This window comes from Raphanus sativus, chromosome 8 (assembly GCF_000801105.2).
Source record: "Raphanus sativus cultivar WK10039 chromosome 8, ASM80110v3, whole genome shotgun sequence".
Classification (NCBI taxonomy): Eukaryota; Viridiplantae; Streptophyta; class Magnoliopsida; order Brassicales; family Brassicaceae; genus Raphanus; species Raphanus sativus.
This window is the reverse complement of record NC_079518.1, coordinates 2,139,725-2,161,948: the sequence shown is the minus strand read 5'-3', so window position 1 is coordinate 2,161,948 and position 22,224 is coordinate 2,139,725. Positions and strand designations below refer to the sequence as shown.

The 22,224-nt window shown below is 34.8% G+C and overlaps 3 protein-coding genes across 3 annotated transcripts; 1 reads left to right on the top strand and 2 right to left on the bottom strand.

The window, feature by feature from the left end:
• The first annotated feature begins 1,979 nt into the window (after nucleotides 1-1,979).
• Nucleotides 1,980-4,227, top strand: LOC108819257 (uncharacterized). The gene is made up of 3 exons (XM_056991580.1): nucleotides 1,980-2,288; nucleotides 2,726-2,896; nucleotides 2,982-4,227. The coding sequence occupies exons 2-3, from the start codon at nucleotides 2,777-2,779 to the stop codon at nucleotides 4,104-4,106; spliced, it is 1,245 nt and encodes a 414-aa protein (XP_056847560.1). The 5' UTR covers nucleotides 1,980-2,288; nucleotides 2,726-2,776; the 3' UTR covers nucleotides 4,107-4,227.
• Nucleotides 4,228-12,418: 8,191 nt separating this feature from the next.
• Nucleotides 12,419-14,889, bottom strand: LOC130498789 (uncharacterized). The gene is made up of 2 exons (XM_056992389.1): nucleotides 14,457-14,889; nucleotides 12,419-13,253 (listed from the first exon to the last, which is right to left on the bottom strand). The coding sequence occupies exon 2, from the start codon at nucleotides 13,251-13,253 to the stop codon at nucleotides 12,576-12,578; it is 678 nt and encodes a 225-aa protein (XP_056848369.1). The 5' UTR covers nucleotides 14,457-14,889; the 3' UTR covers nucleotides 12,419-12,575.
• A 163-nt stretch (nucleotides 14,890-15,052) lies between these two features.
• Nucleotides 15,053-20,027, bottom strand: LOC108822916 (protein NRT1/ PTR FAMILY 6.3). Its single transcript, XM_018596117.2, has 5 exons — nucleotides 19,740-20,027; nucleotides 19,353-19,530; nucleotides 19,235-19,274; nucleotides 18,518-19,092; nucleotides 15,053-16,140 (listed from the first exon to the last, which is right to left on the bottom strand). Exons 1-5 carry the CDS (start codon nucleotides 19,849-19,851, stop codon nucleotides 15,273-15,275), a joined length of 1,773 nt encoding a protein of 590 aa, XP_018451619.1. The 5' UTR covers nucleotides 19,852-20,027; the 3' UTR covers nucleotides 15,053-15,272.
• Between the last annotated feature and the right edge of the window lie 2,197 nt (nucleotides 20,028-22,224).

Below are 22,224 nucleotides of genomic sequence, written 5' to 3'. Positions count from 1 at the left end.
AGATTGCCATAAACGAGAAAATAGATGCAACACGGACTTCTTTTGTCATGGCTGCTCTGTCCTGCTAAGGTCTCTTCCACTGGCCTGATTTCCTATAAAGATCATACGTACGAGATATATAATAGGTTAGGTAAGATATCATTACATTGTGGGGATGTGCAGTAAAGAATCTATAGATGGCAAAAGCTGGAAGCTGGGCCACAAAGCCTCTACTGTCTCAAAACTATGTTTGGTCCTCTTGCCTCAACCCACGCAGATCTGACCACTACACGACAGCTGCGACGAAAACTCTACTTTAATTCTTTTCTCATTTCAGTTTATTTAAACAGTATATAATTTTTATTCTATACTAGGTGTTTTTCTGCACCATGTGCAGTAAAAAAAATTTAAAATATTTTATAACAGATAAATATAAATTATATTTAGTTTTTATTAATATTATAAATTTTCTTTTTCTTATTAATATTTTAATATAAATTTGATTTAACTGAAACATTAAAATTAAGATAAAAACAATTTTGTTTATTTTGAAATATATTTAAGAATGTGCATGTATATATTTAAAATTATAATCTTAGGTAGATTTTTCTATCTATTTATTTTAATTAAATATATTAAATAAATATGTAAAATTGCATAATTGTTAAAAATTTAAATTAAACAATATTTATAAAATCTGTAGATATATATATATATATATATATATATATATATATATAAGAAACTAATGACTTTACGATTTAATTTGATTTTATGATTTAATTTTTATAATTTTCTAAAAATATGTATATATTTTTGAAATATTTTTAATTTAAATAATATTTCAAAATTTGAAATCCATATTTGAATATATTTATTTTAATGATGATTTATGAGTTATTACAATATTTTTAAAAAGTCCAAAAATATAAATCGACAATAAATGTAATACATGAGTTATTACCATATTTAAAAAGTTTACCAAAAATATAAATTAACATTAAATATAATTGTCCATGTCATATTAATCTATAAGACATGTCATCAATTTTAGTAGCCATGTCATATTATTTTTGTGAAAATGATTGTAGAAGACATGTGGCAAAATCACTTCTCAAATATAGTCTAGGAGATGAAAATTTCATAATAGTCAAAAATTAAAATTAAAAAATATTTATAAAATCTGTAGATATATATAAGAAACTAATGATTTTACGATTTAATTTGATTTTATGATTTAATTTTTGTAATTTTCTAAAAATATGTATATATTTTTGAAATATTTTTAATTTAAATGATATTTCGAAATTTGAAATGCCATAATTGAATATATTTATTTTAATGATGATTTATGAGTTATTACCATATTTAAAAAAATCCAAAAATATAAATGGAAAATAAATGTAATATATGAATTATTACCATATTTTAAAAAATTTACCAAAAATATAAATTAACATTAAGTATAATTGTCCATGTCATATTAATCTATAAGACATGTCATCAATTTTAGTAACCATGTCATATTATTTTTGTGAGAATGATTGTAGAGAAGACATGTGACAAAATCACTTCTTAAATATATTCTAGGGAATATCTCCCTCTACCTATTAAAATGACTACTATTACGGACGGGTCAGTTGCCATTAAATGACTAAACAAAACCCATTGGATAATAATTAGGGAAAAAAGCGAGGAATCCTAAACACACCTAAAAATCTTTGTCAATAATAATAACCAAACCAAAACATAAAAGTTAATATAAATCTCAGAAAAAGATATCTCTGACGTTGCATACTAACCACTAAATGCCTCTCATCCATAAAATATTCATTTTATTTTTCTGAACATGAAGGCTAATATCATTAATTAACAATATAATAAAGTTTACAAGATTTGAATTACTCGTAAAATAACATAGACCTCATAAATTTATATTTTTTAAAAACTATTTTAGACTAGTTGGATACGTGTTTAGAATAATATATAGAATGGAAATATTCTGAAACCCTCTCTTCTCTCTCTCTCTATTAAAATTGTCTCTCCTCCTCTCTCTGTCTCTCTCGCTCCTCATGATCGAATTTTTTTATTTATAAATGGTATGTGATAGTTACAGATACACGTTAAACGTGTGTATGTATAATCTATCTATATTGATGGAGACAATAACCATTAGAATCTGACTCATGGATCTCATTTTCTCTTGAGTTACTTTTCTCTCTCTCTCTCTCTCTCTCTGTGGTTTTTCTTCCTCTCCCAGATCTGTCCGTCAACCTTACCATTGGAAAGCTTCAAGGTTTTTGTTTCAGGTAATTTCTTTATTTTAGTAAAAACAATTCTATTCATTCATTGAAGTTGATGCGTTTACTTTTTTTTTTATTATTATCAAAAGTCGAAGTTGTAGTACTATGTTTTTGTCCGTTATGAAGTTGATGCGTTTACTTTTTCCCCCTTATAGTTCTCTCTTATTGTTGAATTTGGATTTAAGAAAATTTATATACCTACTTTGAATATCTCTATTAACGAGAAACTTTGCTATATATGGTGTTCTTTTTTTTTCTGGAAAATTTTGTAATGGAATCTTCCATTACAGCATTACTTATTTGCATGTTTATGGAGGTTTTGTTTGCGTCTGTATGTGTGGATGACCAGTATAATGGGAGTAATATTAGGAACGTTTTAGCAGATGCTCATGTAGCTAATTTCTTGTTGGGATTTGACGTATTGATCATCGCATTTTTCATAGGGACGAACGAAGCACAAAATAAAAGGAGTTAGATCGCCGACCAAAGGCGCCATGTACTTCTTTGGTTTGTCCAAAGAGGAAGTGTTGTCACAGAAACATGTTGCATCATCATCACATAAAGAGACTTTAAAGCAGAATCCAATGTGTACAGTCACTCTGTTTGGGAGACGGGTAAAAAAGATTGTGTGGCTTATTCAGATTCTAGTCTTGACTTTTTATATATCAAAGTATTTGATAAATTTTTCTCTTTAATTAGGTGTTTCCAGTGAAAAGCTCACCTAAGCTGCTGCTGATGAGAGATATCGATCTTCGTCTTCCTCCTGCAGATCACTACGCTAATTATGATAATACCGCTGCAGAGATGGGATTGCATTCAGCGTTTGAAGCTAACAAGGAGAAAGAAGCCTCATTAGCCACAAGTTGGAGTGGCAAAAGAAACCCAAAAATTGTTATTAATCTTGAAGAGCCTCCTCACACAACAGAGCATGCAGATTCTATTAGCTGTGAACCTTCATTCTTGGCTGATGGGATCAGCTCAAACATAGTGAATATGGAGTCAGGTTTACTGGATCTTAATACAACCCCACCGGCTGATGATGAGTTGGTCTCCGAGCCTCGTTACTGTTTCTTACAAGATCTTAACTGTCCGTACATTGAAGAGACAGAAACAAGCTGCGAGAAGAGCGGAATAGATGATGTTCCTACGCCTCTTTGCTCTCCTAAATGCCAAAACGTCCATGAAAAGGACGGCACAGCATCTCCAGCTTCGTATACTTCTTGCTGCACCACTGAAAACAACTTAAGAACTCGACCACTGGATCCTTCTTGCCGTACACGGCTTGAGTTTCCTGCCACGGAAGTCTCACCAGAAAATGAAGAGGAAGAGTTCTCTAAAGCTATTCAAATGGCAGCTGAATCACTAGTCCACATATCAGCGGTTTCATATCAAGATCAAGAATCAAAGCCTGTGTCGAGAACCAACACCTTATCTCAAAATCAAGACTCGGAATGTTGTTCCTGCGATTCATATGAGCTACACACATTAGGTATAAGCGAAACCAACACTGAAGAAGAGTTCTGTGTGTCATCAATGGCTATGGATGAGCTTAATAAAATGACAAGAGATAACAACAAAGAGATTGGACTCAAACTGAGAAGAGGGAGGAGGATGAAGAACTTCCAGAAGGAGATACTCCCTAGCTTAACGTCGCTCTCTAGGCACGAAATACGCGAAGACATTAACATCCTGGAAGCGGTTTTGAGATCAAGAGAGTACAAGAAGATGCAGGGGAAAGCCAAAGGTGTCGAAGTAGGAGCAAACCAGAGAAACAAACGTTCAGTTTCACAGAGGTACGTTGCTAAAAGAAGGCGGCAAACATGAATGATTTGCTTCATTGTGTAATCTTTTTAAAGTCTTATGTTGTTCAATTCTTTTTTTATTTAGCTTACGACATTGATTATTGATAAAAAATTAAAGATGGAGAGCGGATGACATTCTGTTTCTCATTCTCTCTCAAAATGGTACTTAAAGGGTCTACTGGTGTCAGAACTGACTGGTGTTGTGCATTAACGATTTGTTAGGGGTCAACTGAAATGTTGTTCTTGTTGGAATCTTGGAACACAGTTCGTATCCAACAACTTTAACTGGCTTTTAGGGCCGTAGCCCATTTAGATTAAAGGCCTCAGATATCTTATCTTTACATTTTCAAGTTGTGGTTGTAGTTATAGACTTTGTTGCTATCTTCGCATCAATGTGGTTTTGTCTCTATTTGACTTTTCAAGTTAGTGAAGTGTTCTGGCCGACCGTGTTCATTCTGACACTTCGAGTTTGTTGTCTTCATGCATGTTTTAATAATGAATGGTCATGGTCTATCTATTGTATGTGTACTTTTTCATATATTTTGTGTTTTCTGAAGTAGAAAAAAAATATATGCTAATTATATATCTTGAGAACTAAAATGGAGTAAACACTAATTAGCTAGTGATCAAGTTTAATATATCTTTCGTTTATTATGTGTCAAGAAAATAATATTCAACTCAATAAAGTAATACGGTATTATTTCTCTTATTCCAGAAATTTTAGTTTTCTTGGAGCTCTGCTTTTGTATAGTTAGGATTCAGGAACAAAACTAGTTACGTGACTGTGTTGTGTAGAGAAGTAGAGATAGATAGGCTAATTGGCCTTTTGGTGTCTGAATGTTTGCCTTTAAAATAGTTATGTGAAAAAAGTTCGAACCTAACCATTGATTTTTTTTTGTCATTTTTATAAATAGTTCTTTTGTTGTTTTTGTCCATGCTAAATTTTTAGAGTTTTCCCTTATTCTGATTTATTTTATTACTAAATAGATTTATACTACTACAAAGGCTTTATACTAATGCTAAAGATTGATACAATATTTTTACATGAATTTTATTTTATCAAGGGATGTATTTGTATTCATGTAAAATTCAGCTCTGTTTGTGACACCTGATGATATTTTAATTTAACGAACATGAAAATAGATGCCAAAGAGGAATCCGGAGGAATCTATAATTGAGTTAGTTCAAGACAAACCAATGAAAAGACAAAAGCAAAAAGTTATTTCTTCCCCCACCCTCTCATGTCGTTCGTAAGTCAAAGAAAGACGCATTAAATAGTAGTACTAGTGTCTTAGGCCAAAAGTTCAATGTCACTTCTCTATAATTGGTTCATATAGTTTCTAGATCCAAAAAGTCTCATTTCAACATTATTGCTCCTCGACAATCATTACGGTAAAACCATACTATTTCTCTTAATAATATCTCTTCCTAGGATATTTCCCATTTTGTTCTCTAAGATGAGGTCTTTTTTTATAAATTCTACCGGTTGATTTCGTTGGTTCTGATGAAAATGTAATGTATTAAATGATAAAAATGTAATTCGAAAGTGTATCATATTATCCGAGTTTAGAATATCTTCCGATTAATATCAAGGAATGGACCAAGTTTAGAATATAATTTAGTTCCTGACATAAAATTAAATCTAGAATTGTTGTGGTTACACCAAATCCTAAAAAATTACCATTAGATTACCATCACTTGATTTTTTAAGATGGTTGCCAAATGCTAAAGGAGAGCGTTCATTATCAAAATACGCAACATCTACTGTGAAGAGAGAAACTAATATTATTGAAATATATGACGCAAGGGAAAAAAAAAAATCTATCGCGAAGAGAGATCATAAAAAAATTGATCCCAGAAAAAATAGAAATCTCCTATTCGAAACTAGCTATACTAATATTCAGAACAAAGTAATAAGTGATCCTTGTAAAAAACGCGTATCAATATATTTTGACAAAAATATTTTGTGCAAGTAAAAATAAGAAAATGAAAACTAGTTGAATTTATTATGCAGTTAGGTTGCAAATTTTGATACCTCTCACAATACACACTTTGGTCCAGCTTAATCCAAAATAGCAGATGTTTAGAAGAAATGGGGTTTAGTTCATCAATCGATGGATTTGATTATATAGACTAGTATGGACCTAATTAGTTCATATATCGATGGATTCATTAATGTACATATGCAGGAGTGGGCATAATTGATGTACACGCCTAAAGTGATCTATATACATATGTCCAAACTCAGACTTTAAAGCTACATGATTTGGGTGGGGATATATTTGAGAAATCATGATATTAAATTATCATTTGCATCTTAAAACTATAAGTTGGGAGACAACTGTTAGACACACAAACGTGCACAGAACATTCCTTTCTATTTTATATAGTAAGTATATAGAGAAATTGGGAAATGCAGGATCCATACACTTAACTCATCTTCTATGAGGGTTGTGTAAAACTCGCTACTCTTTAGTTAACCTGAAGAGACATCTCTCTCTAAGCTTTGCCTTCTCTCTATCAAAAAAGAAAAGCTTCACCGTGATTAAGGTTTCCGGCCGGTGGGGTGGGTTCCTTCAGCCGCCGCCGGTCCGGTTTTTCTTCTTTTTGTTTTTCCTTTTCGTTTTTAATCATGCATAAGACCCTTTTGCTTTTGACGATGCACCATTCTTGCAGTGGTCGGCCGGTTTTTGACTCCGGCGGTGCACCTTCTCGATTCAGGTGAACGGTCGGCTTAAGTTGTGGAGTCGTCTGGTTTCTTTCCGTTTGACGGCGGCTTTTGAAGGATGTTCCGGGTTGGCTAGTTTGGTGTCGATGTGGTAGGGAGGTATGACTGGGAATAGCCTTATCTTCAGTTGATGGCGTGGGACAGCTTGGATGAGATCTCGATAGGTGAGGAAAAACCTCTCCAATAATCTTTCCTACGGCGATGAAGACGAAGGTGGTGATTTGGTGATCCGGATGAGATCTCGGCTAGACCGATGAATGCTCTCCGTGGAAAACTCTCCGTTGTTGGAGATTTGGGAAGATCCGCTTGCTTCGGGATGGTGCCGTTCAGATTCCGGCGAAAACATGGAAGCGGTGGAGGTGATTTGACACGTGTATCCTTCGTCGTTAAGGGATTGACGCGTGTTTTCACGTGTTTCAGTTTAGACCCGGGTTTGTCGGGTAGGTACAGGTTGACCCGATGTCTTAGTGTATGGGTCTTTTAAGTTTGGGCTTTTTGGGCTGTTTTTGTATGTTTCCTGGGCTTTAGTCCTGTAATAAAATAAAATCAGATGGAAAAAAAAAATTCATCTTCTATGATTCTGGAACAAATACATTAGTGGTTTATCATTTAACTATTAAGGAAATCAAGCCAGTTCACAAATAATTTAAATTAATAACTTATCGTAAAATATAATAGTATTAAAGTTACTCTTGTTAGATTCCCTTATAAAAAAAAATAAAGATATTATTTTTGTAGATCTTTTTAGGCGATGTTAGGGGGAAAAGATCTAGATATTGAATTGAAATGTTTATATAAAACTATATTTTTGGGGAAATTATCAAAATCTTAGTTCTCTCCTTTTTTATCTCGCAATCTCAGTTCTCTCCTTATGTGAAAAAATTAGAAACGTTTAAAATTTAATCGATAATAAAATATTAAAACTCATTTAGCTATAAAATCCTTAACTAAAAGTTAAAATATCGCCATTAGATTCACCCAACCAAAAATATTTCGTTATTTCATATTCAGTATCTTTTAGAAAAAGAAACAAAATATTATCAAATTATATTAATATTTTTAAACTAAAAAATAAAAATTAATATTAATCGCAAACAAAAATACATTTTAGAAAAATATATTTTTAATACCATCAGCCAAACACTAAACCCTAAACCTTAAATACTAAACCCTAAACCCCTGGGTAAACCCTAACCCTTGGTAAATCCAAAATGTTTGGATAAATTCTAAATCCTACGGTTTAGGATTTATCCAAGGATTTATGATTTACCCAAGGGTTTATGATTTACTCAAGGGTTTAGGGTTTATTATTTATGGTTTAGGGTTTAGTGTTTTGCTGATTGTGTTAAAAATATTTAAAAAAAAAATCTAAAGATTTAGGATTTATCCAAGGATTTACCATGAATTTAAGGTTTATGATTTAGGGTTTAGAGTTTAGTGTTTTGCTGATGGTATTTTAAATATAATTTTTTTTACGACTACTATTATTTTCTATTTATTTTTTATTTTAAAAACATAATAAAACTTGACAATATTTTATTTTCTTTTTAAAAAAATATTAAATATAAAATAACGAAATCATATTGGTTGGGTGAACCTAAAGGTTTACTCTAGGGTAATGTAAGGGACACCAATAATTCTTTATCAAATCATCTTAAATAGTTGAAATATCATGTGAACCGACTAGTGTAATGTAAGGGACCATAGTAAACTATATTTGCTCTTTGTCGTAGAGTTTTTTTGATGATATAATTGGTCTAGCTCCATTCATGTTACTTGACTTTTAATCACCGATGAACCAATCGATCCAAAAGCCCCAAGTAAAAAAGAAACAAGATGTTGTAAATAAAGAAGAGAAGAGAAGAGAAGAGAGGAATTTGTGTATCTTATTCATTGAGTAATGTATCCTTTATATAGGTATACAATAGCTTGGAGACCAAGTAGAACTTGGTGAGCAAGTAAACTTAGGAATCAAGTAAATCTAGAACATTCCATAATAGACATCACACAATATTCATAACACTTCCCCTTGATGTCCATTATGCGTGTAAGATGCTATCTCGTTAAAAACCGAGATTGTAATGCCATAACCGTCTAGAGTTTGTAATGCGTTTGGAATACTGCCTCGTTAAAACCTTTCCATGGTAAACCCAAAAACCCAATGTGGTAAAAACGGGAAGCCATGGATAGGAAAAAGAGTACAGCCGCATTACTTCCCCTGAAGTGAATATCACTGAAGGCTTCTCAGTGATCGCATACCAATCTGCTGCATAAGCTTCCTGAGCGTGCATGTTGGTAATGCCTAAGTGAAGAGGTCGGCTGAGTTCTCGCTAGATCTGACTTAGAGGACCTTGACCTCTCCTTCTTTCTGAAGATCGTTGGTGAAGAAGAACTTGGGGAGAACATGCTTAGTCTTGTCACCCTTGATGTAACCATCTTTGAGCTGAGCTATGCAGGCCGTATTGTCTTCGTAAAGAACGGTCGGCTCGTCTTTACCATCCGTGATCCCACATGCTGTCCGAATATGGTGTGTCATGAGTCTCAATCAGACACACTCTCTGCTTGCTTCATGGATCGCCAATATATCCGAGTGATTGGATGATGTGGCTGATATAGTCTGCTTGACTGATCTCCATGAAATGGTCGTGCCTCCATATGTGAAAACATAGCCGGTTTGGGACTTAGCACTGTGTGGATCGGACTGGTAACCTGCATCAACAAAATGCTTTCATGATATTCATGGTCCATTCGGATCATATGGTTTATCTCTCTTAGATAAATTCGACCATGAATGTCTTTGTATGTCCATGATCTGTCTGGATCATGACATCATCCATAATCCATCCGGACTATGTTCTTGTCCACTATATATCTTATTCATATCCTTTGACCAAAACTCTTTATGAACTTTTAGTATATGTCCACGTTATGTTCATGAAGTGGCTATTGTGTTATAGTTTGAAGTTTAATCAAAGCTAAGCCACTTTTTGGTCAATAGGACGTTCCTCTCACTTGGATGGTTTAGGTCGGATTTAAGACCTAGAGGAACTGGTCGGAACAAGCTGGACGGGATGGATTGGTCGGGACCAGTGATGATTAAGGTCGAACTAGGTCGGACATGATCCTAGTCGGTATGGTTCCCTTTGGTCGTGAATCTGATGGATTCTCATACCATTTGATCAATCTATTCTTGGTATGTTGGATCATAGATTCCAACCTTTATATACGGCTAATGATCTCTACTATAGATCATCGTAGTCTCTTCATAGCCTTTCCAAGAATCAATCATCTTAATCATCCTTTCTTTAAGTATAAACACAAGGAATATATTGACTACTATATGGACTGATTTGAAACGTTCTTATAGAACTTTCTACTAAGCATCACTTAGTCTTATCATATCGTGTGTATGCAGCTGCATTTCAGTCCATGAACAACGCAGGAACGATGTTGTTCTATGAGAACTTCTTTCTCATCTTTCAAGGTATCTTATATTACCTTTATATCCAGTGAGATATCCAATGTCTACTACATCTTTCTTAGATGTCCAGATTTCGATATTGGGTAGTAGCATTCACCACATTAGGAATTTATTTCCTTGTTCCTTAGTCCCTGTGAGTATCCTTGTGTGATCAAGCCATTCCATTGAATGCTTTATGTAGCAACATGTACGACCACTTGTTTGTACTTTCATGTTCTACTGCTCACGATTTTCTTTTCCTCACAAGACTCATCTGTTCACTGGTTAGATGGCGTCTCACTTATGTATTTGGCCAATACGCCCATCTCATACATTCTTTGGGTTTAACTCCACGTCTCATTCTATGAGTACTCTTACGTGGGTTAGTGATCCTCGCATATCTCTTATGCTCAAGTGCTTTCTCTTTATCACTTATGAGTGTGTGTATGTGTCGACACTTTATATAATGTTCCATCGCGTTCTATCGCGTTCTAGACATGATACAATCGATTGAGATTTTATTATTATCAGGATCATTGAATACTTTGTAGTTTGCAAGGCTACATTGTATGATACCTGTACCTTAGGACCGGCCGGTCTTATCTCATTGTCTAGTATGGTTTCTCTTTCATGAACCCGAATCTATCATTATGAGCACCTTAACTTTTCTATTCGTGGTTCATTATATATGGAACATTCTGGTCTATCTTGTATAGACTTTTACAGCAACTTGATTATGTCTCTACTAGGACATTTATATAGTGGTGCTAAGCTGGTATGACTTAGTCATTCTTTCGGGTCTGTCTAGCTATCATTCTTTCTTTGTTTATGAACGTCCATATATATATATATATATCTGGTCCGAGGATCTTTGCCAAGACTTGGATGGTTAAAACCATTCCACTTTTACTTTCTATTTACCAGCTTATAGCTTTCTCCATGATGTTGGATAGTCGGATTCATCTTGTATGTAATCCGTGTACCTTGGCCACAATATGATCACCTTTGTTTGGCTCATGGTCTCACTGAATTCGTGGGAGAAAGATCATGTTCTCTTATCCAACATATATTCCCGATTTTCATCTCATCCTTAGATGAGGTATTCCATCCTAGATGGCACATAGGTATGTGGTGGTTTATTCATAGACTCTTAGGATGGTCTATATCTGGATTATGACCCTTTATCATCTTTAGACGGGAATATCTATGCTCACTTTATATGGCCTGATGTATCTTATCTTTCATACATGTATTCTTGTGGTGTACCCAAGCTTATAGACTTTTGAAGTCTCAACCTTATAGGTTATGCCTTTTACGGCCAAGCTATAATGCCTTATGGCCTTCAGCCATGCTTATCATGTTCGGATTTTATAGTATGGTCATGGACCACACGGAGTGTTTATTCTCCCCCTCATGAACATGCTATAAAGTACGTTTGTTTGTCCTCACTTAAACGTAATGCTTGGACGGTCAGCATGGTTTTAGACCATGATACACGAATTTGTGGTCTGGTCATGATCACGGGTTTTGTTCTCACTATCCTCATGATCAGATTATACTTTCGTGTTGCTTGGAACAATGAAGCCTACTGAGTTTCCCTTGTGTACATGTTTCACAACGTGAGATCTTATGGGATAACTCTTTGTGCCTTATTAATCAAGTTCAGACCAGGATGGCTAATCCGGTCATGCCATAAAGTGTATAAATTCGTTGGTGAACCTTACTGGTTACCTAGGCTTTTATGCCTTATCACACTGATCCTTAGCATAGTATTAGATCAGTAGGGAGAATGTAGTCTCGACCTCTTTTATATATATGCCTTTGGCGATTTTCATAAGCTAAAGGGACATTTCCTTTTGCTTTACTTTGCCCATTGGTTTATTATTGAAACCATTTTGATGTGGCTTGTAATGCCATTTCGACCTTTACTCCCTCCTCGACCATGATTGGATCTACAACCACGGTTATTGTGGTATCCTTGTCCACGGCCAGTGGAGATTTTTTTTGGTCTCTCTCAATGGGTCTTAGGTGATAAATTTCGTGCCTCTTAAGGCCATGCCTTAGGCGTGGTGGTCTAGACATACTCTTCTCGAGTTTTCATTCTCATTTGTCAATCAAAAATATTTTTCAAGCAAATCAATCAAGATAAAAGAAAAACTTTTATTAATGCTATGAAATTTGAATGACAAATTATATTTAAAAGAAAACATCAAATCATAAGTATGAAATCAGAATGTCAAAAGGCTTAAACAATAGCCGGCCAGTCCATAATAACATCTTGGACGTGGCTCACATTTGGTTCTCTATTCAATGAATAAACCAATCTCATCATCTATATGAGTCCACCCGAATTTTCTTTTCTTAGCTTCTTCAGCATCACCGTATATCATCTCACATTGATACTCGGCACTTATCTCCATAACATAGTCGAGTTTGTCGAGGTTGACTTTCCTTTTCTGCTTCTTTTCCTCAAGAGCTGAAAGGTATGAGAGAAGGTCGTAATAGGTTGTGAAACCTTTAGCCTTCTGTGATAACAACACTTCCTTTGAATGGATCGTGTCACGAGTCTTGCTTAACAAGTCATAGTTTGTTATCACTACACCACATAGTTTAAGACTATAGGTGATTCTCATAAGATCAAAGTGATAGTCATCCACGGATTCATAATCCTGGAACCTCAGAGCCTTCCATTCTTTCATGGACTCATCTAGTAGTGGCTCGAAGAACATGGTGTTCAATCTCGACCAGAGATCGTAAGGATCGTTGATGTAACTGCACTCATCATACAGATCCTTCACGAGATGCTTTTTCATTATCAAAACAGCTCTACGCCTTTCATATGCAAGGGTATCATTGCCGTATTTGATACACTTCCCAAGTCCTTTAGACTTTAAATCAGCTGAAGTGTTCATCGCCCAATCAAGGTAATTGTCTCCATTGAGATCAAGGGCTGGGTAATCCGAGTGATGGAGTCTCGACATCTGAATCATATCAAAATGATTTGTGTTAGTACATACAATTTTCTGATGCCATTGGCTATCCAAGAAATAAAAGGCACTCGGCTAGTATGTAAACAATAAAGCCATATGGCTTGTGTGACCAATGCCATTCGGCTATTACACAATTAAATCACATTGCCAGCAAACAAATAAGAGGGCCATACGGCCAGTTTGCATTCTCTTTAGAAATTTACTTTCTCATAACTCATCCATCACTTAATCAACTTATTTGATTTATAAATCCCTTGAAAATAGTGGGATGGAAGAGTGCATGGTTTAGCCATACCATATGGTATGCTACATCGACCCATGCGATTTAATGGTCTAGTAGTACCATTCGGTACACATCCTCGACCAAATAAAACGGATCGTGATTTAGCTGCACTGTGGTGCGCATCATCCATCACCGGTGATTGTGGATCACCGTGGATCATCGAGGATCACCGTGGATCACCTTGGATCACTGATCATCGTAGATTATCGCGGATCATCGAGGATCATCATGGATCATAGATCAACGCGGATCATCGTGGATGATCACCGTGAATCATAGGTGAAAAATCTAGTTGCACCTGAGGGTGAACATCATCGACCATTGATTTTGTTTTATGGTCTAATCGTACTTAAGAGTACGTATCATCGACCTTTACTTCATATGGTCTAGTCATACCTATTGGTATGCATCATTGACTTAAAAGAAAATCATGGTCTAGCCACACTATGGTGTGCATCATCGACCAAAAGATGTGGAAAACATTAACCTTATGTTTTGTTTGGACATATAGCGTGTCATCCTTAAAGGGGTATCACTTGTTGTCCATACAAAACGAAAGTCATGTAATCACATGCTTTATATTTTAGGATTTAGGGTTTCTTAAAATCAGATTTAAACTTTAAGGATTAGGGTTTAAAATTCAAATCTGTTTTTAGGATTAGGTTAAACATTGACCTTAAATTTTGTTTGGACATATAGCGTGTCATCCTTAAAGGGGTATCACTTGTTGTCCATACAAAACTAAAGTCATGTAAAACTATTAAGGGTTTAGGGTTTTGATTTTAAAATAAACAGAACTAAAATCAACCAAATCAAATCGCAAAATTTTTAAATCGGATTTAAGATGAAGAGAAGTTTGAAACCCGAATTGCTTGAACCACAAGTAAAGATTAGGGTTCTTGAGATCTTACCTTAATCTTTGCCGATCTTTTCTCCTTGGTTCCTCTTTTAGAAACCTTAAATAATCAACAATGAAAGTTTCAAAGTTGGATTAGTATGAGATCTAAGAACAATAGAAATCGAAATTAAGAGAGATAAGGAGTTGGCGGCTATTAGGGTTTTGGATGATCTTTGACGGCGCGGCTTGCACTGGGAGGTGACGGCGCGTCTGGAGTCGGATTGATGCGTGGTCTGCGGCGCTGGATTCGTCTCGTCAAGAGCTTCAATTTGATATATTACTGGCCGTCTGGATCCTTACGGTTAGGGAGATATGACGGTTTAAAGTTGCGGCTGAAATTAAGGTTTTTGTGGTCGCTGGATTTTAGCTAGGGTTTAGAGTCTCGTGCTGATAACGTGTTGTAAATAAAGAAGAGAAGAGAAGAGAAGAGAGGAATTTGTGTATCTTATTCATTGAGTAATGTATCCTTTATATAGGTATACAATAGCTTGGAGACCAAGTAGAACTTGGTGAGCAAGTAAACTTAGGAATCAAGTAAATCTAGAACATTCCATAATAGACATCACACAATATTCATAACACAAGATGAAAGAATCAGACAACTTGAAATTTGAACAAAGGAGCTTATCTGCGTTAAACCTTAGAAATTTTACAACGATCCAAATGGGAAACTTTAACCTTTATCCCTTATCCGTCCGTCCATTATTTGTTGACTCCGAAACAAGAGGTAACTGAGAAAATCATTATAAAATATAACACAAATTTCAAAAATAAAAATAAAATGCATACATATCAACATGGACACAATATAATCACTATCGGATCCTGATCATGCATGACCCATGGGAGTGTCCGGCTCATCTTCCAACTCAATTCCGAGGTCAGCTAGTCTCTTGTCCTTGTAAACGTACCACTTGGAGAAAACAAGGAAAATAAGGAAGTTCAAGAAAACAACTACGGCCACAAGCCAATAGAAATTGTATAAACGACCCTTGTTGAGATCATCAGCGATCCACGGACGAGCTTTATCGGTGAATTTCTCCACGATAGTGACGAGAACTGAGCTGAAAAAGAACCCTAACGCCAATGTGCTCAACAATAGACCTGTGCTCATTGTTTTCATACCTTTAGGACACTCTCTTAAGAAGAAATCTAGTTGGCCTGTATAGATCAACGCCTCCCCGATACCAACGATAAGGTATTGTGGAATGAGTAGATAAAACCCTAGAGGAAGCGTTTGGACTGTTGGACCATGCGAATGTGCGGTTCTAAGACGTTTGATCTCTACCAAAGCAGCTGCAGCCATACCCACGGCTGCGAATATGAGACCTAAACCAATGCGTTGAAGTGGTCTTAGACCATGGGGGTAGTTGAATAGCTTTTTGCATAGGGGAATGGCGACACGGTCGTAAATCGCGGTGGTTAAGAGGAGGCCACCGACATAGAAGACGGCCATTGAAGCTGGCGGGATCTCAAAGCTCCCAATGTGACGGTCCATCGTCTCGGATTGTGCGACCGACAAAGTTGTCAATTGAGCATGGACGGTCCAAAAGAGGATGCATGTTGCCCAAATTGGTAACATCCGTACGATTTGTTTCACTTCCTCAACATCGGTTAGTGTTGAAAGCGTCCATTTGTTGAATACGTTTTGGGTCATTGCCGTTTCTTGGTTTTTTATTGCTGCCTTGTCTAACGAACTGTAGCATCAAAAATTATAGAAAGAGTGATTAGAATATTATATAAATTTTTAATAGAGGAAAATTATTGCTGGATAAAAGATAAATGTCGATAAAAATAATTTATGGAAATTGCGTAGATGATAATATATAGATATCTTATTTATTTTGTATGTTCTTGTTGACATATCCTCCTAAAGCATCGAATCAACATGATGTGGATTACGTGAAATCTTTTCTAAGATGATATACCCTTCACACATGGCAGAAAACATACACGTAAAAATAGTTTTAAAGGAAAGTAAAAATAAATTAAGGAATGATGGCAAAAAAAAAGGTATAAAAGGTATAAAAAAATCAAAAGTTTTTGAGTTAACTATGAAATACCCAAAATCGACGAAATGGATGAAGCAAATAGCACGCAAATCACGTGACCTGAGGATTCTAAAGTCCAACTTTGGGTCTGTCCCGGTGGAGGTGTAAAGTAGTGGAGGTCTTACGACACGAAACGTGATTGTTCTGGATACAAGGCAAAACTGCTGTCTCCCTAACTTGTCGTTTCTTTCTTCTTATTTATTTAATTTTTTTTATTAGGAGAAATCCAAGTATCTAGAGATGGTAAAAAAGATTCTCTAAAAGTTTTTTTTTGCTAAAAAGATTCTCTAAAAGTTATCTGGAGTTACAAGTAATTTGATTCCTTTGGATTCTTGTGTCTATCTAGACATACATAGGGATTGATGCATAGAAAGAAACTGTACTTTGGTTGGCAAAAGAAAATAAGAAGATACTGTACTTACGGGGGACGTCACGAGTATATATATATATATATATATATATATATATGTGTGTGCTTTTTTGTCAACAATTATACGTGCATATATTGAAGTTTTGTAGAAGGAAATCTGTTGATAATAATAATACTATACTAATAAAATAAAATAAAACAAATTGAAATTTGTTATTTGATTTTTACCACAGCGTGTGGCTAAAGATACTCTCTTTTGTAATGACCAGTGTTTTTAAAACCGGACCGGCGAGCGAACCGGAAATATTTTGGGTCACGGGTCATTGTGGTTCGACCTGGTTCGACCGGGGTCGATTAGATTAAACTGAATTTATTATTTTATAAATATTATATATTTTTTTTTCAAAAAATAGTCATAATGTTTAGAAAACTTTCAAAAATAACAAATTGAAATGTGATAAAATAATAAAAAAAATTAATAGTTCAAATCTAAAGTCAATAGGAAAAAAAACATTTAAAGTTTATTCTCCAAATCTTTGTCCTTCTAAATCTTCATCACCTATAAAAATTATATACACATTAGTTACAAAACTCTATTTTGGTTGCAATTTGTGACAAACAAAATAGTATATATGTTAAAAAGAGAGAAAAAATAATTATTTTATTAACAAAATTTTGATTTTTATACGAACCAGGGTTTCGTCGGTTCGTTGGGTCACTCGGTTCCCGGGTTTTTAGCGGTTCAACATGGGTTTTTAACCGGTTCAACTTTAGTTGGGTTTTGACATTAAACCAACCCGGATAGGTGTCCGGTTCGCGGTTGAACCCGGTCCGACCGCCGGTCCGGTCCGGGTTTAACAACACTGGTAATGACCAAATAAACCAACAGAGAGAAAAAATCTAAGCTCATTTATAGTAAAACTCGACGCGCGAATCTGTACGAGAAACATCTCTCCATTTCTTACCTATAATATATGTATTGAACTTGACGTGCTATATCTAACGTAAGTACACATGAAAATAAATATCCAAAATATTGCCATTAGCTGTAAAATTCGCGTCCTGGACCAGTTTCATTGTATGGTCGAGTCTCATATTTTTATGATGATAATTTATTTTCCCATAACAAGAGACAAGTGAATATATTCAAGCCTTTTTAATTGGATTCTAATTCCAAGTAGGCATATAATGAAAATATTTGTGGTCCCCTTTTAATAAAAGGACACGAGCTTTTTGAGTTATTTCTCACCCAGATAGCCCCACTTTTAGTTTCACATTTCTCAAGTCTATTCCATCACATTCAATTAACCCATAGGCCACGCCTCAATTATTTGAAATAAACCTTTGTAACTAAATACAGAAATTGTCAAATTTTAATCTCTTAAAAGAAATAACTTTGGGGGAGTACTATTTTAATTATTACAACTCTTGAGACATTAATAAAGTGATATATGTTGTTTTAATGTTCTAAGAGGTTCTAAAACTCTTTAGTTTAAGAATTTGGCTCACTTTCTTTAATTTCTAATGATTTTTTATTTTTCTTTTAAGTTAAGAACTTCTTCTCATACTAGTATTAGAGCTGCTCTAAGTGTGATTTTTTATTAGTAAACTGTTATATATTTAGCGACAAAAGTAAGTTAATAGAAATCATACCGGAATTGTTTGGTATGCGGCAGCTTTTGTTTACTCTTCATCGCGCCTTCAGCCGCAATAACATCGTCCAAGTCGTATAGAAACGACGGATCCGACGGCAACTCGAGCCTTCTATTCCTCCAAGCCGCCACAATAACTGTTGCAACTTGCGTCATCGGGCTACCAGTCAACTTCTTGAAACGGTAGCTATTTGTACCGGCCAAGAAAACGCTCAGTGCAAGCACGATAGACAACGCGCAAATACCATATCCCCATTTGCGTCCAACGTCGTCTTGTATGTAGACAAGAACCGTCACGGCACAAAGAGAGCCAACGTTGATACAAAAGAAGAAACGGTTGAAGAAATATGTCATTTGTGACCGTTCTTTCGGTTCTGTCTCATCGAATTGGTCTGAACCGAAACCAGATACGCTTGCCTTCACGCCTCCGGTTCCTAGGGCTGTGAGGTATAGCGCTAAATATAGAACCGTCAGCTGTATTCCACTCGCCTGTACGCAATGAGACGACGTCGCTGGGTTGCATCTTGGTGGTCTAAGTCCCGGTATGATAGTTGAGAGGGTTAAGATCGAAACACCCTAATAATCATAGTTATAACATGTATATTAATTTTTTGGGAAAGTTGAACAAAAGTAAAGACTTATGTCGTTTACTATATTTATCTTTTTAATAGACATGTATAATTTTGGGCAAGGCGAAAGGGACTTCTAAGGTCCTTACCGTGGCTTGGATTGCTGCGAATATGGCAATCGTTAGGTACCTATATGAAGCAAAATTAATTAACTGAATTAACATGAACAAGAAAAAACTAATAATTTCATTAAAATTATAGACAAACCTTCCGAGAAAGGTGTCGGCTATGAAGCCACCGAGGAGACAGAGCATGAACGAAGTTCCGAGGAAGTTGGTGACGGTGTTAGCTGCCGTCGCATTGCCTAGATGCATAGTGCCCGTCAAATACGTCACCAGATTAACGCCGATACCTAACGTCGTCAGCCTCTCCACCGCCTCAATACCTTCAAATAATCATTAAAAAGAAGTTAGAGATATGCAGGATGAAATGGAAAACAAAAATGATACCCACAAAAAATGAACTCCAACCCATTTTGTATGAAGTTTGAACGTATTAAACGGCCATAAGATATTCAGTTTTTTAGTCATCTGCATATATACCGTTGTAGTTTTCTTTCTAGAACTTAATTTGTATATATGTGATTATACTTACAGAGAATCATGGCGGCGCTGGCCCATCCACCGGTTTTAGAGCGATCGGCAGGGCGGCCTTGGAAGTCCCAAGCATCCAGAAGGGTTTGAGATTTAGTTTCAGGAAGAGACATATCTTGAGGAGGAGGAAAGATTTTTTGCAGTTTTTTTTTTCGGGGGAGGGGGGAGGTTCTTATGGGGATAGTGGTTGTTTGGTCAATTACAAGCAAAGAGAAAAGACTGTTTTGTTTTAGAGCTTTTGGTTTCTTTTGTGTTATCAAATGTGTTCATCCGTGGAGTCTTGATACCTCTATTTATATTGGGAAATTCCCAAAAATTTAATTTTGGTTTAGTTTTATACCAAAAGAAAATTTGAAAGAAAAAAGTGGCACATGAGTGACTTTGATGAGTGTTGTTTGATTGGCGAGAGAATTATTATATAAACTAATACATATAGTATATTCATATGTTAGAAAGAGAAAATTGTGTGCGAGAGAGAGAGAGAGAGAGCCCAAGGCCAAATTACCAGTTCCTCTTAGTTTGGAACTATGGGTATGAACTTTTAACTGAAAAGTCATTGGTTATTTTGTCAGTGACATCAGCCGCATCAATTTTACACACCATCATGAGCTATCATTATTTTTCTTCAAAAATAGGGAAAATATTTATGTGAAAAAGCAAAATCCTAATTCAAAATAACTGGTTGAGGCGTTATAAATGCATTTTTACTATTGTTGATTTGCATTATTGTTGGGCGTGTCTATTTTTCCTTTTATTTTCCTCTCGTCCTTTTGCTTTCGTTTGCTAAATATCGAGCTCTAAGTTCTTAAATAAAAAAATATCAAGCTTTACTTGTAGGCCCATTTTGTTGTTCCATATATATTAACATAACCAAAAATTATTCTAGACAGTACTAGAGTTGTTTTGTTTCAAAAAGAGTTGTTTTGTTTAAAAAAAAAAGGAGTTGTTTTGTTCCTTTGAAAAATTGTAACAGTATATTAGCTGTGCTATTTTTAACATAAATTGGTGATAGAGTTTGCTAAAGAGTTAAACATAGCTAGTATATATATTTGCATACTATATAAAAATACGAATTTGTTTAATCTCATTACAATAGTTTTTTTCTTCTTCTTTTGGTTTTAAAGTGCATAGGATTTTGAATATATTTCTAATCAAAAGATCATCATAAAATGACATACAAATAACTTTCAGAAATATTTACATTTCAATTTATAATTTTATCAAATTTTATTTAAGAATTTTTATTAAATCGTATGAAAATCTGTCAAATCATACGTACTTGTTGTCTTTTGTGCTAAAATTTAAGTATTTGTACAAAATTCAAACTAACTTTCTTCTTTTGTGTTAATGGGAAAGTCTAGCTTGAGATCTAATGGCTCAAAATATATACTTCTTAGACGCCACTAAATGAGTCACGCTGTAAATGATTAATTTTATACTTTTTAGTTATTTATTATTAAAGTGAAATAAACTAATCTAAAGTGTCTTATAATAGTCACATGAATTTTATGAACTATATAATATTTTGCTCTTTTAGTTAGCACTTAGCAGCCTTGCAACTTCAGTGGTTCTCTTTATTTCCTTTTTCTTGGTTCAAATTGGTGGTTCTCTTTCTTATTTAAGGAAAATGAGCTCACAAAAAGATACTATATAACCGAAAACAACACACTTTTTAAAAAATCAACTTTATTTTGTAAACTAAAAATCAAATATTTTAGAGAAAGAAATTTAACTAGTTCTCTTTTAATTATCAGTCTCAAAGTCTATGGTAAATACCCAATACAGAAATTAAAACGAGCCAGCCTCTAAGAGAATGCAAAAAAAAGACAATGTTATGACTAATGCTAAACATACATCTACATAGTTTTTTTTTGATAAATACATCTACATAGTTTCTTTGTAAATTTCTAAAATTATATAATGAATTTTCATGCTTTAATATGAAATTTAGAAAAACTATTGCAAACTCTTCGTCATGTGTCTTTCAGGTCTCCCATTATCAATAGGCCGGTCGATGAAATTTCAAACCCATAAATACACTTTTTAGTGTTCATATTGCTATATTCGTAAGCATCCCTAGTAACAGGCTAACAGAGTAACAGTCCATTATTTTTTACCCATCCCAAGATTGAGGAAGAGCAAACAAAGGTGACAAGCGACGACGAGGAGTCCCATCCAAAAAGAAGAGGAGAACAAGTAGTATTAATTGATCATTTCGGGAACACTATAATAACTTAATAAGATAATCATAATTAAAATGGATGGATCATAATTTTTGGGCGCTCAGTTTCAAAAAAAAAAAAAAAAAAATTGGGCGGAGCTGGCTCAGCTTATAGGTATATCTCAGGGCCCATTATATGACACGTGACAGTTGTGGGACCACCAGAGATTCTACCGTAGCGTTGACTTAGTCATTTTAAGAGGATGAATCCATATGAATATTAGCACGAGCAAGAATACCTTTTTAAACGACTAATAGAACTTAA